General features: G+C 37.5%; 1 protein-coding gene across 12 annotated transcripts in view; it reads right to left on the reverse strand.

Annotated features, from left to right (window-relative positions):
• LOC119869194 (coiled-coil domain-containing protein 144B-like) overlaps nt 1-25,427 on the reverse strand; it is a 155,104-nt gene that overhangs the window by 54,270 nt on the left and 75,407 nt on the right. Inside the window, exons 1-5 of one of the 12 annotated variants that reach the window (XM_038529939.1) lie at nt 15,344-15,571; nt 14,204-14,320; nt 8,167-8,260; nt 4,843-4,874; nt 4,679-4,751 (exon numbers count right to left, since the gene is read on the reverse strand). The exons of the other annotated variants lie outside the window; for them this stretch is intronic. Coding sequence (XP_038385867.1) covers nt 4,679-4,751; nt 4,843-4,874; nt 8,167-8,260; nt 14,204-14,320; nt 15,344-15,556 — 529 coding nt within the window. The 5' untranslated portion in view covers nt 15,557-15,571. Of the gene's footprint in view, nt 1-4,678; nt 4,752-4,842; nt 4,875-8,166; nt 8,261-14,203; nt 14,321-15,343; nt 15,572-25,427 lie in introns of those variants that run through there. 12 annotated transcript variants of the gene reach the window in all.

Genomic DNA, 25,427 nt, shown 5'->3' on the forward strand with positions numbered 1-25,427 from the left:
TTATCACTGAAGAGTTTAAATTCATCTTTAGCTGAATATTTAAGAAATACTTCTAATTATCTAAAATTTCAACAAACCATTTGAGAAATACTAAACGTCACCAGGTTAAAGGCACACAAACATCTCCAAGATTCATTCACAAATTCATCCACTAACATCCATGAACAAAACAATCAGAAACAAAAGTTTAAAATCCAGTAGAAACATATAAAATCACAAGAGATTATTCTCTACTTTGTAACAGTACCTCTTAAACAACACCTGAAGCTTCAACCACAACGTTATTCATCATTTCCAAAATTATTAGTACTTTTCATGTCTTTATCAGTGTATATCCTCTGGGATACACTGGACATACATCCTATGGGTGTATGTGCCCAATAAGTAAACGTTTCTGAAATTATTTTCCTCTACTACTTGACAAATTTCCTTGCATCTTTTAGGACTCAGACTGCTGTGTAAAGTCATCCTTGATTATGGCTATCCTTTCTCAGATAAAAATGCATCTCTTTCTTTGGGGTTACCTTAATACCTTACAGCTTTTTCTAGTGCACCTTCACCACCTGAACTGTAAACTACTTCTTTATGTGTCTAGTTCTTTTGCTCCTACACTGTAGGGGACAATCTCGATGAGAGAGAGAGAGAGAGAGAGAGAGAGAGAGAGAGAGAGAATCTTGAGCGGGCTCCACCCCCAGTGCTGAGCTCCACCTGGGGCTCCATCTCACAAGTCTGAGATATGACTGGAACTGAAATCAAGAGTTGGAGACTCAACCGAATGAACCGCCCAGGCATCCCTGTAGGGGACAATCTCTTAAATCATCTTTCAGTCTTCATGTTACTTATAAAAGTAACTTCATGTTACTTATAAAAGTAAACAGTCTTTATGTTACTTAGTACTACTTACTGAGTTCCCACTAAGTGATAGATACGGGACCGGGTTTAAAGAAGCACGTATCTACAGAAAATGGGGAGAGCATGCAAGGCTGTAGTAAGACAAGGGAGAGAAGCACACAACAGGGTAAATATTTGTCTAAAATAGAGAGATTACAGAGGAAGACATCACTAGCAGTTCAGGATACCAGAGATAAGGGCAGACGGTATAAAGGGCTAAAGATGAAGACTTAGGCAGAAGTCAAGATTATGAAAGCTTTGTATGTAATTTTAAGATGCCTGGACATAAATATGTTTTCAACAGTGGTTCACAGTCGTATATGCATTTGAGACAGATCACTCTAAAAACTGTGGGGAGGGATGAGTGTGAGGGGTACTGTGATCAAAGACAGGAGATGAATTAGAAAGTGTAATGCAAAACAAAGATGATACACACCTGAACTGACAGAATGGTTCCAGAAATATTCAGAATATAAAATCATCAGGGCTCAGTACAGAATAAATCTGTATTAAGTGAATCAACAACAATCTTGGCATCAAGGGAAAAGAGATATATTTTACATGAACTGTTTTATGTTGCTTGCATGTATTTTGTAATCGTTTTTGTTTCACATTTTCCTGCGGTACAGGAGCCTATAGGCGTTTTCTTTTTAAAGTCCTGTTTCTTGGATCTACCAAGCTCACAAAGAAGTAACAGCAAACAAATCACTTGTATAGATCAATACACTTGGATTTACAGCCTATACTCACTACTCCTGGAGATAACTGAAAATCTTTAGAAAATGAGTTAATTCTAGAAGAAAGAAAATAACAAAACTACAGGGGTGAAAAAATATTATACGATATGTTAGTACAGACGTGATCATATGACTGATAAAGGACACTGGATTAACTGATACATTAAGTAGAACACATGTTAGATGTGGTTAATCAACTGAAAATCTTAGTAGAATTAGAACTGACTTTCCATATATTCTTTTTAAATGATATTTGATACTTAAAACCAATATTCCTTGGGAACTCTTTACTCATTTAAAATAATAAAACAGCACCTGGGTTGTTCAGCCAGTTAAGTATCCAACTCTTGATTTCAGCTTGGGTCATGATCTCAGGGTTGTGAGAGACTGAGTCCCGCAGTGGGCTCCGTGCTGAGTGTGGATCCTGCTTGGGATTCTCTTTCTCCTTCTGCCCATCCCTCCCTCCTTACTTTCTGACACTCTCTAAAAAAGTAAAATAAAAATAATCAAACAAGGAGATGGACTATGCCTACACAGCTGAGAAGAGGACACTATGTAGTAAATTCTCAATGATTCCAATTACTGCTGGGAAAGTCAACTCCAAAATAAAGTCATAGAGAATATAGGAAATATCTTAATATTCTGTTTGGGAAGGTGCTTTTGTTTGTTACAGTGAATATAGTGTGACCAATACTTATGAATTTAGAGCTATAAAAATAAAGCTAAGAAACTACGTCGTGAGTAAACAATCTTTACATCTCTACCTAGTTTTCCCAACTGGTCCCCAAATTCTAAATCTAATCCCGCTACCCACTCTCAAGTGAAAGCTGAATACGAGCCTAAAAGAAATTATTTCCTCCTAATTCTCTTTCTTATTTATATGTGGCTTTGGTTAGAGGAAGAATGCAAAAATGTCTTGCTGAAAGATGCTCTGTTTGGTGGTAGGTTGCATGAAAGGAGTAAACACAAAGTAAATTTTACCACAAAATTATTTTTGAAAAATCAGAACTATGGTGAAATCATGAGGACACTGAACTCTCTCTGATTCTTTACCTTTTTTGCTCTGTTTTCTAGTAGCAGTGATTCACACAGGCCATGGAGCATAGAATTCTCTAACTGAAACATAGCTCCAATATTAATATTTTATCTATTAAGGTCATCTGTCCAAATTCTGTGGATGCTGACTCATTTTTGATCATTGGTTGTGATACAAATGGGCATTTATTATCAACTTTCAAATCCCCAGTTCTTTGACAAGTCTCATTACTGAGGGACAAACTAGAATCACAATCAGAAAAATCTGAAAACAAAGTTTCCTTTATTAGAATGTAAACAACAATACAAACTTAACAAATCTGTACAAATTCTTTTGTTAGAGAAACAGCCACAAGGCCTGCTCTTCTCCCAGACACACTACTTACTACTCATTCGTAGCTAATTATATTTTATATGTCCTATACTTGGCATTCACACAGATGAATTTAACTCTCTCTCATTTTCTTTTTTATTCTCTGTTATTACACAGTTTAATTCACTCACCAAGCTCTATTACATATTCTATATTCCATAAAAGCTCTGTCCATTAATAATTAAGAGTCTTCAAGGTCTGAATGTTTTTAGTAACAAAACTGATGTCTAATCATTTATTTTATGTTTAAATATGCATTTTGTGTTCTAAAGACGTGAGATTTAAAAAACTTGTGATGAATGGTACTACTTTAATAATAATGAGATGGTCTCTCCTCAATGCACCAACATCCTCAGAATTTAATTTTTGGACAAATATCATATTTATATGAGAAATCAAAGACTTGGGTAATATAATCCTTTCCATGTAAAAACAAAATAAGTCTCAGTCCACACTGAGATCCAAAAACAGAAACAGAAAATGCCATGAAACAGCCATGAAACAGAAAATGAATATATAACAAAACTATTGTCCCTTTGTAAACAAGATTGGTCTGATTTAAACCTTTTAAGACAAGGGAAACAAAAAAGCAAGAAATGCAGAAATGAAACTTTAATGCCCATTTCATCACAAGGGCCCCTTTATCATTTTGCATCCATGAACCCTGTACATGGTTTAAATCAGTTCTCCCATGTCATCTGAGAATCCCCAGAGTCCCAAGATCCATCGATTCACGAAATCCAAGAGGTGAAAACTATCTTCACAAGCATACTAAATGCTATTTGACATTTTCACTCTCATTTTCTTATTAAGTGTACAATAAAGTTTTCTAAAGATAAAATATGTGATAGCATCGCAACTCGCATGATCAGTGGATCACAGCTCTAATGGCTAACAACATGAGATTGTGTATCCTTGTGTTTTAAATGTTTTAATTTCTAAGATTGTAAATATCAACAGATATAACCCACTTAAGCAGACGTTCTTTGGAATGCTCAATAATTTTTAAATAGTAAAAAAGGACCCTAGGCCGAAAGGGTTCAGAATTACTTTTTTAAAAGATTGTGTCTACCAAATATTAAGATACAACTAATTCCGTCCCACATTTCTAATAATCAAAGTCACCACACACACACACACACAATCAGAACAAGTGTTTGGCTTAAAATGATCAATATAACAACACAAAGATGAAATGAAGTTTTAACTTCATTTAACACAACTGACATGTTAGCAAGTGAAGCTTTACTCTGGGTAAAAGTCAGAATTCAAATAAGTATGGTGAACACCAGAAAAATCTTAGAGTCTAATAATTAACTTCTGGGAACCCCTTACAAGTAAAGGAATTCCAAACCAGGGACATTAGGATTTCAAAACTTAAAAGTAGAAACCTGAACTAAAGCTTACATTTTTAAAATCTCTTTTTCTTATGCTTGTAAATATCTTTTGTTCAAACGTGGATATCAGCAATGACATCTACCTTATTTATGTCACATCCTTCGATTAAATTTGTCTCACATACACACACACACACACACACACACACACACACACAAAGAAGAATTTGGTATAAGAAGACGATGGGCATTTCAACAGTTTAGTGCACATCTTTCCACAGGTATATTTGTACTGTAAAATTTACCTGATCTGGGTGTTTGTTTATCACTCGTTGTGACTGCTTCATTAGGAACAGAATCTTTCACTTTAGTGGTAGACTGGATGGGTATTGAAACAATATGATTAAAACAATGTGCATTTCATACAATCTGTAGTTAAAAATTCAAAATAAAAATACAAAAGCTATACCTCCCAGTGAAGAAGATCTTTTCCAGGAGAATCTAAAACACAAAAGGGACATGTAGTTAATTATACGTAAATATGAAAGCCAACTATACATTCATGCAGTTAGGATTAAGCTGAATCCTCATGCTTGGCTTTGAAAGTGATTACATTAGGCTTTGGTCTTGATTCTAGAGACAGGAAGGTGGATTAAGACAGCAACAAGACAGAAATAGGAACCCATTATAAATACTATAAAAAATAGAAATATATGTTCAACATAACATGCAGTTAGGATTCCAAAAGTAAGATGATGTTTCAAATGAAATAACTAAAACAGAAATCACTAAATGTTGCACATATACCAACGTGAACATGCTGATTGATGGGGGAGAAAAGCAATCTTTAATCAGAGGAACAAATGAGGACTCTGAGAGGATAAACGTGAAAGCTGAAGGCAACAGCACATCCTGATTGCAGCACAGCAGAATCATCGATACCATTCTACTACAAGTATTTGCCATGTTCTTCAATTTGTCCCGTAATTTAGGCAGTACGCAGTTATGATGAATGCATAATTTATTGAATGCGTAATTTATTTGTCACCAAAAACAGTGTTATGAATTGATCAGCCTGGATATACTTGTAGGATAATAGTCAATAAAAGTATTCGTTTTTGTCTATACCCATGTGGGCCACTGGTATGCCTACATTTCTTGTATCCTCTAGTTTAGCCATGTTAACATTTCTTGACCCATGCACGCAAGAAGGTATATAAAACACATCTAAGAAATAATGTATAATAAGCTTTCAATATGGAACCATGACTACCAAACTGAAAAAAAAAATCAATTTAATTGCCACCGAATTTTTAGATACTAAAAATCTTTTGTATTTCAAAATCAGTGTCATATTTATTGATAGTAACAATTTTAGCATTTAAGGAATGGACCCTATGATTTCTTTATTTTCCAAAATTAGTTTGATTTGGTAGACTATGTCAGTCTTGAAAAGGTTTCTTTCAAACAGCTATCATCCCCCAAAATGAGCTATCTGAAAAAAAGAACACCCATGCTTCCATATTCAAATTAGTCTCATTTGAATAATGAATATCGAAGCAACATATATCTTTGAGGTCCAATAGATTTGAGGAAGATGAATGGTGGCTATGTTTTATCCCAAGTCTAGCACTCCATTTGCTCTCAGTATTCTTTGTGGAGCAGCTGTGATCTAATCTGTTTCAGTAGAAATAAACTCAAGGTATCTAAAAAGTGAGTTCTCGGGCAGCCCCGGTGGACCAAGGGTTGGTGCCACCATCGGCCCAGGGTGTGATGCTGGAGACCCAGGATCCGGCCCCACGTTGGGATCCCTGTATGGAGCCTGCTTCTCCCTCTGCCTGTGTCTCTGCCTCTCTCTATGTCTGTCATAAAAAAAAGTGAATTCTCTAGAATTTCCTCACCAACTCCAAAATTTCCTAGCTAAGACTTCTTTCATTTTTCCCTCTTTCCCTTCACTATCCCCTGTCTTCAAAAGTAATTTCTGGGGGCACCTGGGTGGCCGCAGTCAGTTGTGAGTCTAGCTCTTGATTTCAGCTCAGGTTATGATCTCAGTGTCCTGGGATTAAGTCCCATGGTGGGCTCCTCACTCAGCAGGGAGTCTGCTTAAGGACTCTCTCTCCCTCTCCCTTTGCCCCCTCCCTGCTCGCTCACTCTCTAACATAAATAAATAAATCTTTTTAAAAAGTAATTCATGATCTATGGTCTTGATTTTTTTTTGCTTTTACAACCGTTTTATGGATTTTCTCCACCACTTCTTTCCTCTTTGTTTAGCAATAGTATCTTACATCTATGCCTTCTATTTCTGTACCTCCTGCTCCCCTCTGGTTATAAACATGTTCAGAAATAAAAACAAAATAATGCTTTTTCTTGACCTTGTTATGTCTTGAACTACTATCCAACAGCTCTTCCAGATTTCTCTACAGGAAAGTCTATACCCATGCTACTGAGCACATGACCCAAGGACCACAGACACTGGCATCACCTGAGAGGTCAAAATGCAGATTCCAGACCTGATGTTCCAGACCTTGCATTTTTAACAAGGTCTCGGGTGATTCCCTACAATTTGAGAAATCCTGGGTCATACTGAACGCTGCCGCTGTATTACTTTACCTTAACCTTCTAGGATCAAGCCTCAAGTTCATCACTATCAATTCTGAAAGTGAAGACATATTAAAAGTCATAAATGTTCTAACGGACTTTTTATCAGGGATAAAGCTTCCTTGATCTCCACCTAACTGACCCTGCTCTCTTTTTCCTTCCAATTCTTTTTTTTTTTTGCACGAAATAATACTAACTTATGAAGTACCACCATTTTATATGACATTGAGGTACACATTTATTTATTTAAAAGATGTTTTCATTTATTTGACACAGAGAGAGCGTGCACAAGCAGGCAGAGCAGCAGACAAAGGGAGAGGGAAAAGCAGGCTCCCAGCTCAGCACAGCTCCATCCCAGGTCCCGGGGATCATGGCCCAAGGTAAAAGCAGACCTTCAATTCACTGAGCCACCCAGGCACCCCTAACATACATACATTTATAGCTGACTAGGACATAGCTCTGCATAATCAGCTTGGTCAATCCATAATGTCTTCCCAACAGCGAGAAAAACTGTTAAGAGTGGGAAAATTTTGGTATACTACTCTGACAAGTTTTGGTACTGGAAGCTCACCTGATATCCCCACATTTCAAATAATTTGCTCCTCTTATTTTTTTAAAGATTTTATTTATTTATTCATGAGAGACACAGAGAGACACACAGAGAGAGAGAGAGAGACAGAGAGAGACAGAGAGAGGCAGAGACACAGGCAGAGGGAGAAGCAGGCTCCATGCAGGGAACCTGATGTGGGACTTGATCCCGGGACTCCAGGATCATGCCCTGGGATGAAGGCAGGCACCAAACCACTAAACTACCCAGGGATACCCTGCTCTTCCTCCTAAAAAAATTCTTTCATTTGACCACCTTCCACTATAAAGCATTGCTTATTTTCCTCCATTTACTCCCTGTACTCTCAGTCATTCTCATCATTCCCTCTTTGCTCTTTTCCAACTATTTCCAGGCATTCCTTAGGTCTTGGAATACCTGGAAATGGAACCAGTAATTTAGCTCCTTTAGCCGTACTCTCAATTTAATCTGCAGCTGACACCTGATAAAATATAGAACTCCCCTCCTTTTCTCATCTTTCTCCTTTCTATGCATGTAATAGGTGATTTTCTTTGGAAATTAGGATACATGAGAATTTCTGTTTTAAATCAACATTCTGTCAAATGACTTTTTATAAAATACAATTCTTACCTTCTACTTGTTCACTGAATATACTTTGCCCTTGTTGATCTGCAGCTCCAGGTAAACAATCAACAGATTTCTTTGGAAGTCTTGCAGAAATACTCTGTTAAAATTAACATAATAATGAGTTGCATAAAGATTTCCAAATCCTTTTCTAAGAAAATATTCAAATGCTCTACTTTAATCACAATCAGACATACAAATAAGAAAAGCCTGTATTGAAAACCAACACATTTAAAAACCTCATCTATGCTATCTCAATTAAGTGCACCTTTTCATCTTCATTTGGCCATTAACTCTAACTGAACATGGAAGGCCAGAGTAAATATTTTCACAGACAAGAAGACTGACTTATAAGTACATTTCAACAAGGAAATAACAAAACACCTAACTCTACTTTGTATTTCCACCAGGATAAAAGGACAGTAAAACTATTGAAACAAATTCTTTAATAAGTACATTTGCTATACATTTAAACTGTAACTAATGGCAGAAAGTTTTTTAGACTTAAAATAAGATACTTGGCATGATAAGAAACTTCGGGGTACATCATGTTGAGTATAAACAGAACACTGTGGTAGCTGCTGCTTCATTTAGATAACAAACGCTTGGAAATTTCATTGGTAGGAAAAAATGGTTGAATGAAATGGCAAAGTAGGTAGAAAAACTTTTCTTGAAATTATGTTTAAATAATAGCAAAAGATTTTAGATATAGGTATGAAATGCTTCAAAAAGTATAGTAAGCTTTCAGAAGGGAAGAATAAGAACATTCATTGAGGGCAACCCTGCTGGGACCCCTCCCACTCCTAAGAGCTTTCTCTGTATCTTTACTGAATAAATCCCACCTCCGGCTCCAGGTGCATGGAGCCTGCTTCTCCCTCTGCCTGTGTCTCTGCCTCTCTCTCTCTCTCTCTCTCTCTCTCTCTCTCTCTCTATCATAAGTAAATAAATAAAAATTAAAAAATAAAATAAAATAAAATAAAATGAAATCATGAAAGAGAGAGGAGGGATCACCACCAACACCAAGGAAATACAAACGATTTTGAAAACTTAGTATGAGCAGCTTTACGCCAATAAATTAGGCAATCGAGAAGAAATGGGTGCATTCCTGGAAAACCACAAACTACAAAACTGCAACAGGAAGACATAGAAAACCTGAACAGGCCAATAACCAGGGACGAAACTGAAGCAGTCATCAAAAACCTACCAAGACACAAAAGTCCGGGGCCAGATGGCTTCCCAGGGGAATTCTATCAAACGTTTAAAGAACAAACCATACCTATTCCACTAAAGCTGTTATGAAAGATAGAAAGGGATGGAGTACTTCCAAAGTCATTCTATGAGGCCAGCATCACCTTAATTGCAAAACCAGACACAGACCCCACCAAAAAGGAGAATTATAGACCAATACCCTGATGAACACGGACACAAAAATTCTCAACAAGATACTAGCCAACAGGATCCGACAATACATTAAGAAGATGATTCACCATGACCCAGTGGGATTTATCCCCGGGATGCAAGGCTGCTTCAACACTTGTAAAGCAATCAATGTGATTCATCATATCAGCAAGAGAAAGAACCAAGAACCACATGATCCTCCCAATAGATGCAGAGAAAGCATTTGACAAAATACAACATCCATTCCTGATCAAAACTCTTCAGAGTGTAGGGATAGAGGGAACATTCCTCAGCATCTTAAAAGCCATCTACGAAAATATCGTTCTCAATGGGGAAACACTGGGAGCCTATCCCCTAAGATCAGGAACAAGACAGGGATGTCCACTCTCACCATTGCTATTCAACATAGTACCAGAAGTCCTAGCCTCGGCAATCAGGCAACAAAAAGAAATAAAAGACATTCAAACTGGCAAAGAGGAAGTCAAACTCTCCCTCTTTGCAGATGACATCATAATGCAGCTAGAAAACCCAAGAGACTCCACCCCAAGACTGCTAGAACTCACAGCCATTTGGCAGTGTGGCAGGATACAAAATCAATGCCCAGAAAACAGTGGCATTTCTATACACTAACAATGAGACTGAAGAAAGAGAAATGAAGGAGTCAATCCCAATTACAATTGCACCCAAAAGCATAAGGTAACAAGGAATATACATAACCAAAGAGGTAAAGGGTTTCCACCCTCAAAACTACAGAACACTTCTGAAGGAAATTGAGGAAGACACAAAGAGATGGAAACATATACCATGCTCATGGATTAGCAGAATGAATATTGGGAAAATGTCAATGGTACCCAGGGCAATTTACACACTTAATGCAATCCCTATCAACATACTATGGACTTTCTTCAGAAAGTTGGAACAAATCATCTTAAGATCTCTGTGGAATCAGAAAAGACCCCAAATAGCTAGAGGAATATTAAAAAAGAAAACCATAGCCATGCAACCATATGATCTTGCTGTTTATTCCTAGATTTTACCCCAAGAGAAATGAAAGCATATGATCGGTGGAGATATACACCTGGAAATAAAACGTTAAAAATATGAGACCTTAAATTTTAAAGATATGTACAATGTTTTGAAAATAAAAGAATATTTGCAGGTGGGTGACAGAAAAGAAAATCAGAGGATCAATCTCAGAAGCCCAACACCCAACTAGTAAGTTTCTAAAGAGAACAGAGAAGAAGGAATGATTAAAGATGTGATACCAAAAAAAGTATTTTTCTAGTTTTGAAGGACATATGTCATCATTAATGAAAAACAAACAAAACCAGCACCAACCATATCATCATTAAAATTACAGAACATCTGGAATAAGAGATCCTAAAGGCTTTGTTAGATGGGAAAAGTCAAAACAGGCCACATAGGAAAAAAATGCCTCTAAAATTCTAAGTAAAAATTGTTTTTGAACTATCATTATAGAAACAATAACAGAGAGAAAAATAAAGATATTTTCATATGCTAACCCTCAATTTTTTCCCTGTTATATGCCTCTTTTACTCAGGAAGCTCCACCAAAATGATGGGATATACCAACAAAAGGAAAACTAAATGGAAGGGAACTTCAACATAATAAAGACCATATATGAAAAGCCTACAGCAAATATCACATTCAGTGGTGAAAGCCTGAAAGCTTTCCCCCAATATCAGGAATAAATATGGAGATAGTGTTCACTGCTTCTATTCAGTGCAAAATCCTAAAAGGTCTAGCCATAGTAATTAGACAAGAAAAAGAAATCTAAGCGGCACCAGGCAGGCTAGGAAGCCTGCCTCTCCCTCTCCCTCTGCCTGCTACTCCCCCTGCTTCTGCTCGCTCGCTCTTTCTCTCTCTCTGTTAAATAAATAAAATCTTAAAAAAAGAAAAGAAAAAGAAATTTAAAAACACACAAATTGAAAAGAAGTAAAACTATTTGCAGATGACATGATCTTTTATGTAGAAAGACCTAAAGATTAAAAAAAAATGAGTTAATAAATGAATTCAGTAAAGTTGCAGGATGTGATTTTGAATTTCACATTCAAAAGCCAGATCTGATTTCAACACTAAAAAAAAAAAAACAGTTCCATTTCTCCTCATTAGCAGTGAACAATCAAAAAGGAAATTAAGGAAACAATTCCATTCAATAGCATCCAAAAGAATATAATGCTTAGAAATAAATTTAACCAAGGAGGCAAAAGAAGACACTGAAAACTATTAAAACACTGCTGATAAAAAAAGTTAAAGGAAACAAAAACAAATGGAAAGACACCCCATGTTCATGGATTGGAAGAAATAATATTGTTAAGACAACAATGTTATACAAAGCAATCTATAAATTCAATGTAATCCCAATCAAAAGCCTAATGCTGTTTTTTTGCAAAAATGGTAAAACCAAACCTAAAAGTCAAGGGAACCTAAATAGCTAAAGCAGTCTTTAAAAAACAAGAACAAAGTTTGAGGAGTCATACTTCTCAATTTCAAAACTACCACAAAGATAGAGTAATCAAAATAGTATGGAACTTGTATAAGGGCAGACAAAAAATAATAAAGAGTCCAAAAAATAAACCTCTACATCTATGGCAAATTGATTTTCAACAAGGATACCAAGAACTTTCAATGGGGAAAGAACAATCTCTTCAACAAATGGTGCCCGGAAAACCGGATATCCACATGCAAAAAGAATTAAATTGCACATTACTTTACTTACACCCTATACAAAACTTAACTCAAAATGAATCAAAGACTTACAGAGATAACACCATGACATTATTAGATGAAAACAGGACAAATCTTCATTACCTTGGCTTTGGCAATGGTTTCTTATACCAAAAATATAGGCAAGAAAAAATGTATTTGTTGGACTTTATCAAAATTAAAAATGTTTGTGCATTAAAGAACACTATCAAGATGAGTGAAGACAACCCACAGAATGGGAGAAAATATCTGCAAATATTCTATCTGATAAGGGATTAATAGTCACAATATATAAAGAATTCCTACAACTCAACAACAAAAGACTACCCATTTTTTAATGGGCAAAGGACTTGAATAGACATTTCTTAAAATAAATATACAAATTCCCAATAATATGGAAATATGCTAAACATTACTATTAGGGAAATGGAAATCCAAACTATAATGGAATACCATACTTCATACTTACTAGGATATCTATCATAAAAAAACACACAATCACACACAGAAAATAACAAGTATTGGTGGTAATGTGGAGAAGCTGGAATCCTTCTACAGGAGCATAAAATGGTTCAATCTAGGTACAGTTTGGTACTTCCTCTAAAAGTTAAATACAGAATTAGCATATGACACAGAAATTCCACTCCTAGGTAACCTCCAAAATTAAAACAGGGACTCAGTTACTTGTAAGCCAATATTTATAGCATTTTTCACCATAATCAAAAAGTGGAAACAACCCAAGTGTCCAACAATAGATTTACTGATAAACAAAATGTGGTTATATACACGAATGGAATATTATTCAGCCACAAAAAGGAATGAAGTTCCGACACATGCTACAACATGGATGGACCTTGAACATATTATGCTAAATGTAATAAGCCACGCACCAAAGTACAAATTTACGATTCCACTTCTCTGAAATACCTAGGAAAGGCAAATTTATATTTGATTAGAAATCGAGAAACCAAAAAGTAGATTAGAGGTTCCTAGGAGCTGGGGAAGTAGGCATGAGGAGGTTACTGCTTAATGGGAAGAGTTTTAGTTTGAGATGATGAAAAAGATTTGGAAATGGACAGTAGTAATGGCTGCACATAATTAATGCCACTCAGTGATACACTCGAAGTAGTTAAAATGACAAATTTTATGTTTTGTACAGGTATTTTATAACAACAACAAAGGAAAAACTAGAGTCCAGGAAATAGGTGATCAAACACCAGGGGAAAAAAACTCACAGGATGATGACAGAGAGACGTTTCAGGACAAGAGCAGCAGTAGAATAGTAAGAAAATAGAGTGCTCTGGAAGTGGCAGTGTCAGAAGGAAAATAACAGATCTGATAAACTGTCTGATGTAGGATTTGTGGAATTGACATCATCTTGAGAATCAGCCTGGGGCTTAAGTGTATCACTTTAGTATTTCTTGCATATTGCTTCTTACCCACATCAGCTTCAATCAAGATTTAATAACTGTATTAACTGATTCCTTTGTCCACCTCAAAAACTATTTCAAAAACCATGCAAGACACAGAGGAAGTACAGTTCTTATGCATATGCAGTTGACACACTTACTGAGACAATCCAACTAGTTAGTAATCATGGGATGCCCAGAAAAGATAAAAATAATCAAAACATCTAGGCTTCATTAACAGGGATGACTGCTTTGTTCTTAGCATTATAAATTCAAAAGGAAAGATGAAAAGTGCTTTTTTAGAAAGCAATCTGACATATTTTACACCTATTACCTAAAGAGGTTCAGAAACTTCCTTGAAGTACTCCACTTATAATATTTCTTACGTAATATATTGTGAAAAACTCTCTAAAAATTATAAACAGGGTCCAAAAATAGAATTATTCTCAACAGAAGGTAACATGTCAAGTAACACTATGCTATGATATTTCAAGATTCTGTAAACTTACCTGTTTAGACATATTTTCTGAAAATTTTGCCGATTTTTCTTTTAAAAATGTGACAAGGTCTTTATACATTTCACTTTTTCTCTCATAATTAATTTCCCCCTCATCTTCTGTTTTGCCCTTTGGAAGAAAAAGTTTGGTGCAATTATTAATGTAGTAGCATTTGAACCTGATCAATACATCACAACCCAAGGCCACATATTGTTTTCTTCTCTCGAGGATCCATGTGGCAGTTTTTATACATCAAAAATATGGGCAGAATTCTTCCTTCTTAAAGTTATCCATTTGTCCGTCCATCCACTCATCCACCCATCCATCATCCATCCATTATGCTTTTACTGAGTACCTCCTATATGCATGTAGGGCATTTTGCTAGTTAGCAAAGAATGGAGAGCTTCCTTCCCTCTGCACTCCTCTAATGCAAAAAAAACAAAACACACACACACAAAAAAACATTATGACTTCAAGAGAATCTGATGAAGTCATAAAAGGTCCCAAGATTAGAATGCCACCATAGAAAAGCTTGTTTCCATTTGTCACACTCTGTTCTTGTTCTGTGTGTAAAGAGGTTGCTATGGGATTATTTTCTAGAGTTACAACCTCCATGTAAGCACCTGACACTCCAACCTTTGTCTCCATACCTCTTTCTTTTTGTCTCTTTCCTTTCCTCACCTATCCTAATAGAAAAGATTTGGCTCTGCCTTAACCAAATGTATATATAAAAACCCATAGTGTGCTTTTTATATATACGTAACCACACACATACACAAAACATCATATACACCCATATAACTCAGGCGTGCCATGCATTTTGTCGTAATTATTGAATCATGTTCCTTATCTTTCATTCTTGAAATTGAGAGGAACACTTAGATATTTCCATATCAAATAAAGGTATATGTAGATTAGTAGCTCTTGATAGAAACAAAGTGTCCTTGCCCCACTCTAGAAGGTCAAAGTCTCTTATTTTCTGATTGGAAATTTCACTTTCTTAGAGTATCAAAACAAACCAAAGGCTAAGTCATATTTAGCTCATCTCCCCCCTCTGTGCAGATATAATCTGAGAAGATCATGCTGAGAAGAAATGCACCATAAGGCAAGTCAGATGAGATGCTTGCTGGTCATCAAGAAAGTGGCACTTACATTTTGAAGCCAATCCAAACCAAGAGGTAGCAATTCTCCCAACAGTCCCCTGTGATGAGGAATCCCCACTAAGGATTTAGGTTCTCCCTGCAGATATTGCCTGTGAGGCCCCACATTACATTGAAGACACCAAGGGCAGGGTTGCCAAGGGGAAAGCTGACCACCTAGTAAGTTCAGTGAACAGGTATGAGACAAAAAATAAAATGTGTTCATGTGGAAGATTCAGAAGGCCACCACCCTGCTTAGTGCTCAGGGGTGGGAATCTGGAATGCTGTGTTTCTCCCTTGTCAGCTTCAGTCAGCTTCAGTTAGCAGCAAGTAAAAGGAAGACTGTAAAGCTGGAGGAGGGAGAAAGGGACTGCTCCCAGCTCCTGGTCCCCTGTCCCCAGCAGTGAACCCTGGCAGTGGCAGCTGCTTCCAGTAGCAACAGTTGGTTCCAGTTCCCAGGGTTTTTTCCCTATGTTCCCAGAACCTGGCTCATTACAACTCCTTAGAATCCCATTACAAACCAACCAGGTCTCCCTCTTCCAAGGTCTGGGTCTCAGCTCTGCTGGTTCTGCAAAGATCCTCTCCTCTGAGCTCCTGAGGTACCAGCTCCTGGGCATTGTACTCCTCTGACATCTGGGTGCCAGTTTCATGAGACCCCCTGTGCTCCAGCATAGCCTGGAAGCGACCATTCCTCAGAGATATGGATCCCAGCTCTGTGGGAGTCCCCCCTCTGAACTCCCAAGGGACCATAACCAATGTAAGCAGGGTCCCCTCCTCAGAGGTCTAAATCCCAGCTCTGCAAGGACATCTTCTGAGACCCTAAGGAACCAGCACAGCCTGGTGGTGCTCCCTCCCCAGACACATGGGTCCCAGCTTCTTGGGGGTGCTTCCTCCAAGCTCCCACATTTTAATTCCTTCCCTTTGTCCTCTCAACGCTTAGGGCAAAAGCTATAGTTACTGCTTCTGTGTTACCTCAGCCGCCTCTTATTTGCCCGAATACTTGTATAATTAATTAATTAATTAATTAATTAATCAATCAGTGAACTGATCGTTACAGAGGTTTTCATTTTATAAAGTGGCGTGGGTTCCTTTGACGGTCATTTCTTAGAAGACTGATTTAATGACCTGCAATGGGGAACACCGAGGCTCATTCTGAAATGGTTTTGGATTTGCTCAGCAAACACATAGCAAAGGGATCTGCTTCAACCCAACAGAACAGAATCGCATTTTCTGTGGCCATCAGCATTCAGTCCTGGAGACATGCCTGCATTTACAGAGATGGAGCCAAGCACCAAAGTCAACATGGTTCTTAAAAAATTACTTACGCCATTTAAAAATACTCCTTCTGTACTACAAGTAACACACAGAGTTTCAACATCATGGGGTTTTATCAGCACGTAACAAATTTCTCCATAAATTTGTCTCCAAGGTGGGGCTCGACATCCATTTGAAAATTCATAATCTGAAACCAATTATTGATCAATTAAAAGGAGCTCTGAAAAATAAAATATGTTATCTTTAAAAAGAAATAAATATGATTACAGTTTTTTTCAAATACTCAATCCTAATGTAGCTATTGAAGCATTTGGAAATAATAATTATTTTACATAACACAAAGCAAATCTGAGAATAATAGAAACCTGAAGTATAGTCAATAGATTCCAAGACAGTTTGTTCTCCTTTTCCTGAGAAATGTTTCAGCAGTTCTATATCGTTCTTAACAGTTGTTGGGTTTAAACAGATTTGTCTGAAATGAATGATAAGAAATGCATTTTAACACTCTAAAAGAGAATCTCCAGAAAACAGATGAAAATATACCATTTTAGCAAGGGGGGGGGGCTGGTGGGAGGAGGAATATCACTTTTTATAATTAAAATTGTAGTCAAATTATACAACAACAAAAATGTTGCAGTTTTAGCTGTGTTATAGCCTTACAACACTGTCAAGACATCAAGAAACCAGTGATTCATATTTAATGCAACATTAAATAAACTCGTTTAAAAATTCATTTCATTTCTTAGTGGTAATAGCATAATATTAGAAAAAAAACTACAAAAATGAACAAGTTTTAAACCTTACAAAGTCTACATGATATTTGCATTACTATTTAACCATCTATTTAATTGTCTGAGGAGAGTGAAAATAACAAGGTCACTTCATGTCCTCAGAATCAGGTGAAACCCCATAGAAAGCTCTAGCAAGGGATCCCTGGGTGGCACAGCGGTTTGGCGCCTGCCTTTGGCCCAGGGCGCGATCCTGGAGACCCGGGATCGAATCCCACGTCGGGCTCCCGGTGCATGGAGCCTGCTTCTCCCTCTGCCTGTGTCTCTGCCTCTCTCTCTCTCTCTCTGTGACTATCCTAAATAAATAAATAAAATATTTAAAAAAAAAAAGAAGAAAGAAAGCTCTAGCAAAGCTAACAGTAAATCTTTACATTTTAGAATTAGAAATATCCATGCAATACCCTAAAATCTACTGTTAAATCAATAACAACTCCTATAATTTGTGTATGTTTAAAAAAATTCTGAAAGCATTTTTTGTAACTAACTTTTAGAGGTTTCTTTTTTCTAAAAGACTCACAATGAAATACGTTTTAGAGAATGATTCAGTAGGTGCAGATCCAGTTGCTTAAGCAGCATGCCAACCTTCATCTTTATCTCACTCTCAGGATCTTCATCTTTGGTAATTTTATCAAGAATATTTACTGTGGATGTGTCTTCTTTCACCGTGTTATAATCCAAACCCAGGATTTTTGTTACAGGATCTCTGTTAGCTGATCAAACAAGTAAATAAATAAAAATGATTCTCTTGTCTTCTGTTGTAAGAAAAATAATGACTAACAAGTCCTCTGAAGCCCACCCAAATGTGCTTCCTTCATTAAGCTTTCTCTCATGGACCCAATTTGAATTAATCTCAACTTCTCAGATTCTACTGCATTTAGGAACTTTCTTGTACTCCTTGAGATTCTCTACCTTGTACTGCAGTATCATCTATCTATATCATATCTCTAATAAGACAAAGAACAAGACATTCTTTTTTTTTTTCTTTTTTTTTAATTGACTGTAGGGCATTGTCCAGCATGGTCATTCAATTAGTGTATCCAGAATTGATTTGAAGATAGAGAAATACTGGTCTCCTTAGAAGAATCATCACTAGAACTGTGTGTGTGTACGTGTGTGTGTGTGTATGTAACCACTGAGGCTTAGTGTTCACAAATGCTTTCTTTCCAAAACAGCATGGTTTTCTCAGTCTAAAGATCTACCACCAGTCTTTTCCACCTGTTCAAAGTGCTTATATTTTCTTTCCTTTTTTTAAATTTTTTTAAATTTATTTATGATAGGCACACAGTGAAAGAGAGAGAGAGAGAGAGAGAGAGAGGCAGAGACACAGGCAGAGGGAGAAGCAGGCTCCATGCACCGGGAGCCCGACGTGGGATTCGATCCTGTGTCTCCAGGATCGCGCCCTGGGCCAAAGGCAGGTGCCAAACCGCTGCGCCACCCAGGGATCCCTCAAAATGCTTATATTTTCTTTTTTTAAGAAATATTCTTTTTTTTAATATTTATTTATTTATTTATTTAATTAATTTATTTATTTATTTATTTATGATAGACACACAGTGAGAGAGAGAGAGGCAGAGACATAGGCAGAGGGAGAAGCAGGCTCCACGCACCGGGAGCCCGACGTGGGATTCGATCCCGGGTCTCCAGGATCGCGCCCTGGGCCAAAGGCAGGCGCTAAACCGTTGCGCCACCCAGGGATCCCAATGCTTATATTTTCAATGCCTTTTTATGTTCAAGTTGGAAAAACAAATCTGGCCAGTACTCACACACATACCAAAGTTACAGTGAAAAACTCCAATACTAATTCATGATCAAGGCTGACATAGGTGTGAAAGTAGACTCTAGAGATGGTTAAAACTCTAGAGATGGTTAAAAGAATTTGGTGAAAGCCAAAGAACCATGTAGTTGCAAGTGAGGAAGAAGAGGGCAAAGCCATATTTGGAAAGGAGGAATTTAAATAAGATGAAATATATATGTATTTGAACAAGGAGGCCCATGGGACTAGTTCAGAAAGCTCCACCTGATTGAAATGAGAGAAGCACAGTGATGGCATTAACTCTGCAGTGGGAGATGGACTCTGGCACCAGGAAATAGCAGAAAAGGCTTAGGGCTTCTTAGAAAAAAACACACAAGGGGAGGGGCAGGGAAAAGAGATCTAGGAATCATCTACTTTTTGAGCATCTCAATCATCCTTACAGCAGTCATCTCATTAAGACTCATGGAAAAAGGTATATATGAATTCTGGGGAAAGACACAAACCTGCCCCCCAAATTGCCCTGCACCATGGAATCTGGACCCAAAACTAAGAGTTGTACCTAGAGCTCTTACAGAAAGGACAAAATGCAGCAAAGGATACACATTTAGCCAACCTAGATATATAGCAGCCAGTCTATGTATTAAGTTCATGCACTAAGTTGAAATTAATGCTATTACCAACCTCCTTGAATTCAACTTTACTCTTAAGATTTCATTCCTCCTCAGCAGGGTAGCTATGAGGTATAGATAGATAGATAGCCTAATAATGAAGAGTAGGCAAGAGATAAGAAAAGGCTGCTGTCCTAAGGTTCACATCTTTTTTTAAAAAATATTTTATTATTTACTCATTCATTAGAGTCATAGGGAGAGAGGCAGAGACACAGGCAGAGGCAGAGGGAGAAGGAGGCTGCAGGCAAGGAGCCCGATGTGGGACTCTGATCCCGGGTCTCCAAGATCACACCCTGGGCTGAAGGCAGACGCTTAACCGCTGAGACACCCAGACATCTCATAAGATTTACATCCTAAAGAATATTTTTTTTAAAGGTTCATCTTCCCACGTCATAGCAGTAGACACAGCAAAGAATGATTTAGAGGCAAGACCAGGCACCTCATGCTTGAGTCCTTCTAGTCACATGATTCCAACAGGCAAAACCTGTATATGACACCATATGTACTGTTAGGTATTTCTACTCATAAGAAAAATTCAGAAAACAATTGCTCCAGGCAATTGGTCACATTCTTTTACGCCATGTTAGATGCTTAGACAATAATGAAAATCTACATCCTTAATGAAGAGGAAAACGTTTCCCATTGAGTGAATGTAACTACCCTCCACAAAGCTATGCAACCTACAAAGGAACATTACTGAGACCAATGGAAAGTGAGATTACTCTGGGCTATCTTTGCTGCATACATTTTAGAGGAAACCGAGCATCATCCGTCACAGCAGGCCTGAGGGTAGAGGGTGGAGTTTGGTGCAGGCCCCACTAATCTGTCTTCTCTCCTGTGTAGACCTTAGAGGATACAGGCCTCTGGTCTTTCCAGAAGTGAGGAAGCCTCTCTTTAAACCACATGCTAAAATTAGAAATCTAGAAGCTTGCTAGTGGTAAAGTATTAGGCCTTCAGTTTAAAGTAGGAAACTTGATATGAGCATGACATTCAGCCAAGAAAAATGAATGACATTTTTTACAAAGTCGAACATAGGACTTTTTGCCTTTTAGGTCACGGAACTTTTTTCAAGAGACTGCAACTCCCCCTCCCCCATGATTATGTTTCTAAAAGTTCAAGTCATAGACTGGAGCATAAATATCACCTTTGATACAAGCCTGTGCTTCCTTCAGCTTTCTTGTCTTTGGCAATAAGCAGCAAACGTGACAGCTGCCCCAAGCTCCTGATCTTAATGGTGGCACAGAGAGAAACAGCAAAGGCTGCCCATCTTTATCAACTTCTTCTGACTTGACTGTTGTTTCACTAGGAAATAAAAATAAATAAATAAATAAATAAAATCTTAAGGTTACCTGGATGCTAGTGAAGTTAAAACATAAGACATTTTGACAAATCATCCCTCTGGCTCATTATAAAAACACAAAATATAAGTACTTCTTGTTAAAAGCTCATGTCTTTTCCTCATTTGTCCACACTCAGATCCCTAAGTTCCCAGGCTTATTAGCAACCATAGTTAGCAACATGAATATACCCAGGAAGAACATTTTAAGCCATGTCTTGAATACTTACATGAACTCAATCACAGTTTTTGGTTTTGTTTTTTCTAACAATGTGTTGGACAACTTTAAAAAAATCACTGGTTTACAGGACCATTCATGTTTTGGGGATTTCTAAAGTTATTTTATTTATAAAGTTTACACCACAGTAATTAGTTGTTAGAAATCTTCTTGGCTACTCTGTGTTTATGAACAAAAAGCTATAAAAAAGAGAAAGAGAGAGAGACAAACTAGGTTCCCTCTGTGGATGTTTTCCCACTCCAAACCCCCTAATTTGGTTTACTTTAGGATAATAAGCAGTTTTTCTAAATGGACTTTTCCTGATCAGAAAATTTCTGGGTCTCCTAGATTTGTCTTTCTGCCCATTTTAATTATTTTTTTTAGGTCAGCATTTAAGAAATATTAAGATGTTTTACGGCAGTGATATTTCTATAGATTTCTACCACGTACAACATTAACTAAGCTACCTAGGTTTTTATTAGATATGGATATCCCTGGAAAAACTGCTCTCCTCTTAAGACCTGATCTAACATATTTTAAATTGTAAGGCAGATAAACAGATGTGGTGTATTGCCAGTTCATCAGAAAAAGTAAACCTGACAGACCTCAGATTCAGATGTACTACCAGCACGATTTCACTAGAAAAGGAAGAAGATAGAGATCATGGAAGCAGACTAGTGGCTTGCCACGGATTGTCCACATCCTAAACACCCGAGGCCCACAAATGCCTTATCTTACATGGCAGAGAGACCATGCAGATGGATTAAGTTAAGGATCTTGAGATGGGAAGACTATTCTGAAATGTGCAGGAGGGTCAAGTCAGAAAAGCCAACGTGACATGGAAACAGGGTTCAGAGTAACACAGAGCCAGAAGCTATGGAATGTAGGTGGCCTCCAGAAGCTGGAGAAGACAAGAATGGATCTTCCTTCAGCCCCCAGAAGGGAACACAGCCCTGCCAACGCCTGTGATTTTAACCCTACACACTTATTTTAGTCTTTTCACCTCCAGAAACCCTAAGAAATTAAATCTGCATTATTTTAAGTCACTAAGTATGTGAAATTTTGTTACAGCAGCAATAGGAGGCTAATACAGGACTTTTACCAGGCTTTCCCACTGTTCTTCCAGCAGTAATTTCATAGTAATACTCACATAGGAAGTAACTTACATAGTAATTGTACACAGAAGGTACTCAATAAATAGAAGAGGAATAAACGAACAGAAGATTTCTAGGCTGACCAGTGATGTGTGTTGTATACAAAATGTGTGTTTTCTCTAAAATAAAGCTTTTGGAATAATGTCTTCAGGTTTGAGATTTCTTAAAGGTCTGTGCCAGGTTGGTCACATGTGCTAAGTGGATGATGACAAGACTAAGTTATAAGCTGACTGAATGCCAACAATATCAAGCCACTGAACTTGAGAAGGTGAAACTCCTGGTAAGATATGGGAGAAGTCAAGGGCACAGGACACATATTTCATTGCTCCCACCAGTTGAAGCCTGTAACTCAGCAAAGCAGTAGGAACTAAATGCCAGCTCCAGGGAGGATGTGGAAGAGCAGGTTTGTTTCGGGGTTTGCAGTTTCTAATACTGGAAGAAAGAGATTTTGGAAAGAAAAAATACTATGCCCATCTTGTGAGGTCAAGATAAATGTGCTGCAAATGAAATCCACTGACCTGATCAAAAGACTTTCAAACTGTAATTGTGGAGGGCAGCTGAAAATACTATAGCTTTATGCTATAAGGTGAGAGAGCAGAAAAATGTCACATTTATTTCATCCCCAGTGTCTAGTTTAGTGTCCAGAACATAGTAATTACTCAATAAATGAGCCTAAAAAATAACAAGAGATATAAAGCTACAGTTGCAAAACTAGTTAGTAATTCTCAGGAACAAAAAACAAAGAGCTCAAGTAACAAACGTTATGGCCATCGATTTTAATAGCATAACTTGGACATTTCACCAAAATATGGGGCACCCATGTGGCTCTGTTGGTTAAGTGTCTGACTCTTGGTTTCTGATCAGGTCGTGATCTCAGGGTCATGAGATCAAGCCCTGGTTGAGCTCCACAGTCAGTGAGGCGTCTGCTTGTCCCTCTCCCTTTGTTCCACCCCCCCATCTGCTTGCTCTCTCTCTTCTCTCTCTCTCTCAAATAAATAAAATCTTTTAGAAAAGTTTTACCAAAACATAATAATTATCATCTCATAAAACAATACAATTTTAAGATCAGAGATCATGTAACTGATCCTTCATGACATTGATAAGAGAACTAGAACAAGAAGGTAAAAGGATCAAACAATGCCCATTACCAAGGAGTATTGGGAAGTCAACAATAAAAAAGATGCCTGTAGAGATTTACAAAAGAAAAAAGAAAACTAGGAATCAGAAAGGTATGAATTGTGAGGGCGGTGGGCAGGACAGGGGGAAGAGGGTCACTGCTCGGGGCTCAACTCCTCATCTACACAGCACTCCTACCAGGAGAGAATTTTGTCCCAACTCAGACATATCATTGAGACAGCAGAGAGACATTAGAAGCTAAAATATCACAGTATTAAAGCTGACATGAGTCAAAATCGTAATTTTACCAAAAAAGAAAAGAACTGATAATAACATTGTCACTAAGTGATTCTGAACACTTATCCAGTCTTTATATTTCCTGAGCTACATTCTAATGAGTCAAAGCAACTGAGCTCTGTATACCACCACCATATGGTGTTAATCATTGAAGGGTGTCATTTGTCCTTAGCTTACAGTGGACTTGGGTTTCATTCTGGAGTGTTTTAGAAAGATTAGTTATCTCATTCTGTCTGATAAGAACAAAAGCAATTGAAAATGGTAATACAAGGAGACCTATGATTTCCATTAGAATGAAAGTGGAGTTATTTTCCCCAAAACAATGAACATGGAAAGACGATGACCAGTGTTATTATAGAATGAAGGGTTGTACATTGGAAATGATTCTAAAAGAAAAGAGTAAGTCATCTAACATGTGGACAGTGCCATGCCTATCTACTCAACAATGATCTGCACAAAAGAAGATGGGTGACGACATGATGAGCAGATCAGTTTCAATGTCAGATGTCTGTTAGCCTAATTCAGAAGAAGGCTGATCAATTTTTTAAGGACTGCCGCAAAGAGTACATTTGGAGATGTGCAACATCAAATGAGAAATGAGGCCTCAAGTGCGAATATAAAAGAGATCAACAAAAGAGGGTAGCTTACTTACTTCAACAGACTTTCCATGTAAATAAAACTGACTTGTTTTGGAACAAAAGGCTGAGAGAACATATAGTCCCAAGAGGAAGAAGAAATATCCTAAAACATCCAATAATATTGTGGTTTGGTAGAAATGCATCCAGAGGCTCCAAACTCAAAGCCTTTATGATGACTTAGGTATCCATATTTATGTGGACTTACAGAGCTGAATCCTATCTGAAAGGACAGCAGTTGACCCTCCACCCTTTAAATAAATGAATAAAAGGTGTCCTAAGGGCCAGCAGCCTAAGCAAGAACAGTGCATGTGTACAAAAGGGCAAAGAATGAGGTAGCCGGGACTCTTTTAATGGTACGTTCTTCCAGCCATTGAGGGCATCTCTGGTCTATATCACTTTTGTTATGTTGGTGGACACAGCATACCAAGTGGCTATGGGTTGCTGACAGTTCTTTGGTTTGGGGGGGGGTGGGGGGTAGAGCAAGGGGAGTGGTCAAGACTTGGATGTGTAAACATTTAGAATTTTCCATAACTACCAAAATCTCAGCTGTATCCTTTGCCTTCTTCAGGACTATCAGTACCCACCTGGTTTTCATCCAGCCACAATGGCATGGTTTCCTTCAACTACAACAAATGCTACTTTCAGACCCTCTTTTCCCTTCCGACATCAAAGATATCACCAATAAAAGTCAGAAATAAGAATAATGGATAGAAAAACTGGCCCAAGGAAAAGGTGTCCAGTAAATTTGACAGAAGGAAGACAATCAAGAGGTAGTTGGTTCAAAACATATATGTGCCAAAATGTTGAGACTTCCTGCTTAAGAGGGACCTCTATGCATAAAGACTGTATGAAAAA

Source organism: Canis lupus, chromosome 2 (assembly GCF_011100685.1).
Source record: "Canis lupus familiaris isolate Mischka breed German Shepherd chromosome 2, alternate assembly UU_Cfam_GSD_1.0, whole genome shotgun sequence".
In the NCBI taxonomy this organism is placed as follows: domain Eukaryota; kingdom Metazoa; phylum Chordata; class Mammalia; order Carnivora; family Canidae; genus Canis; species Canis lupus.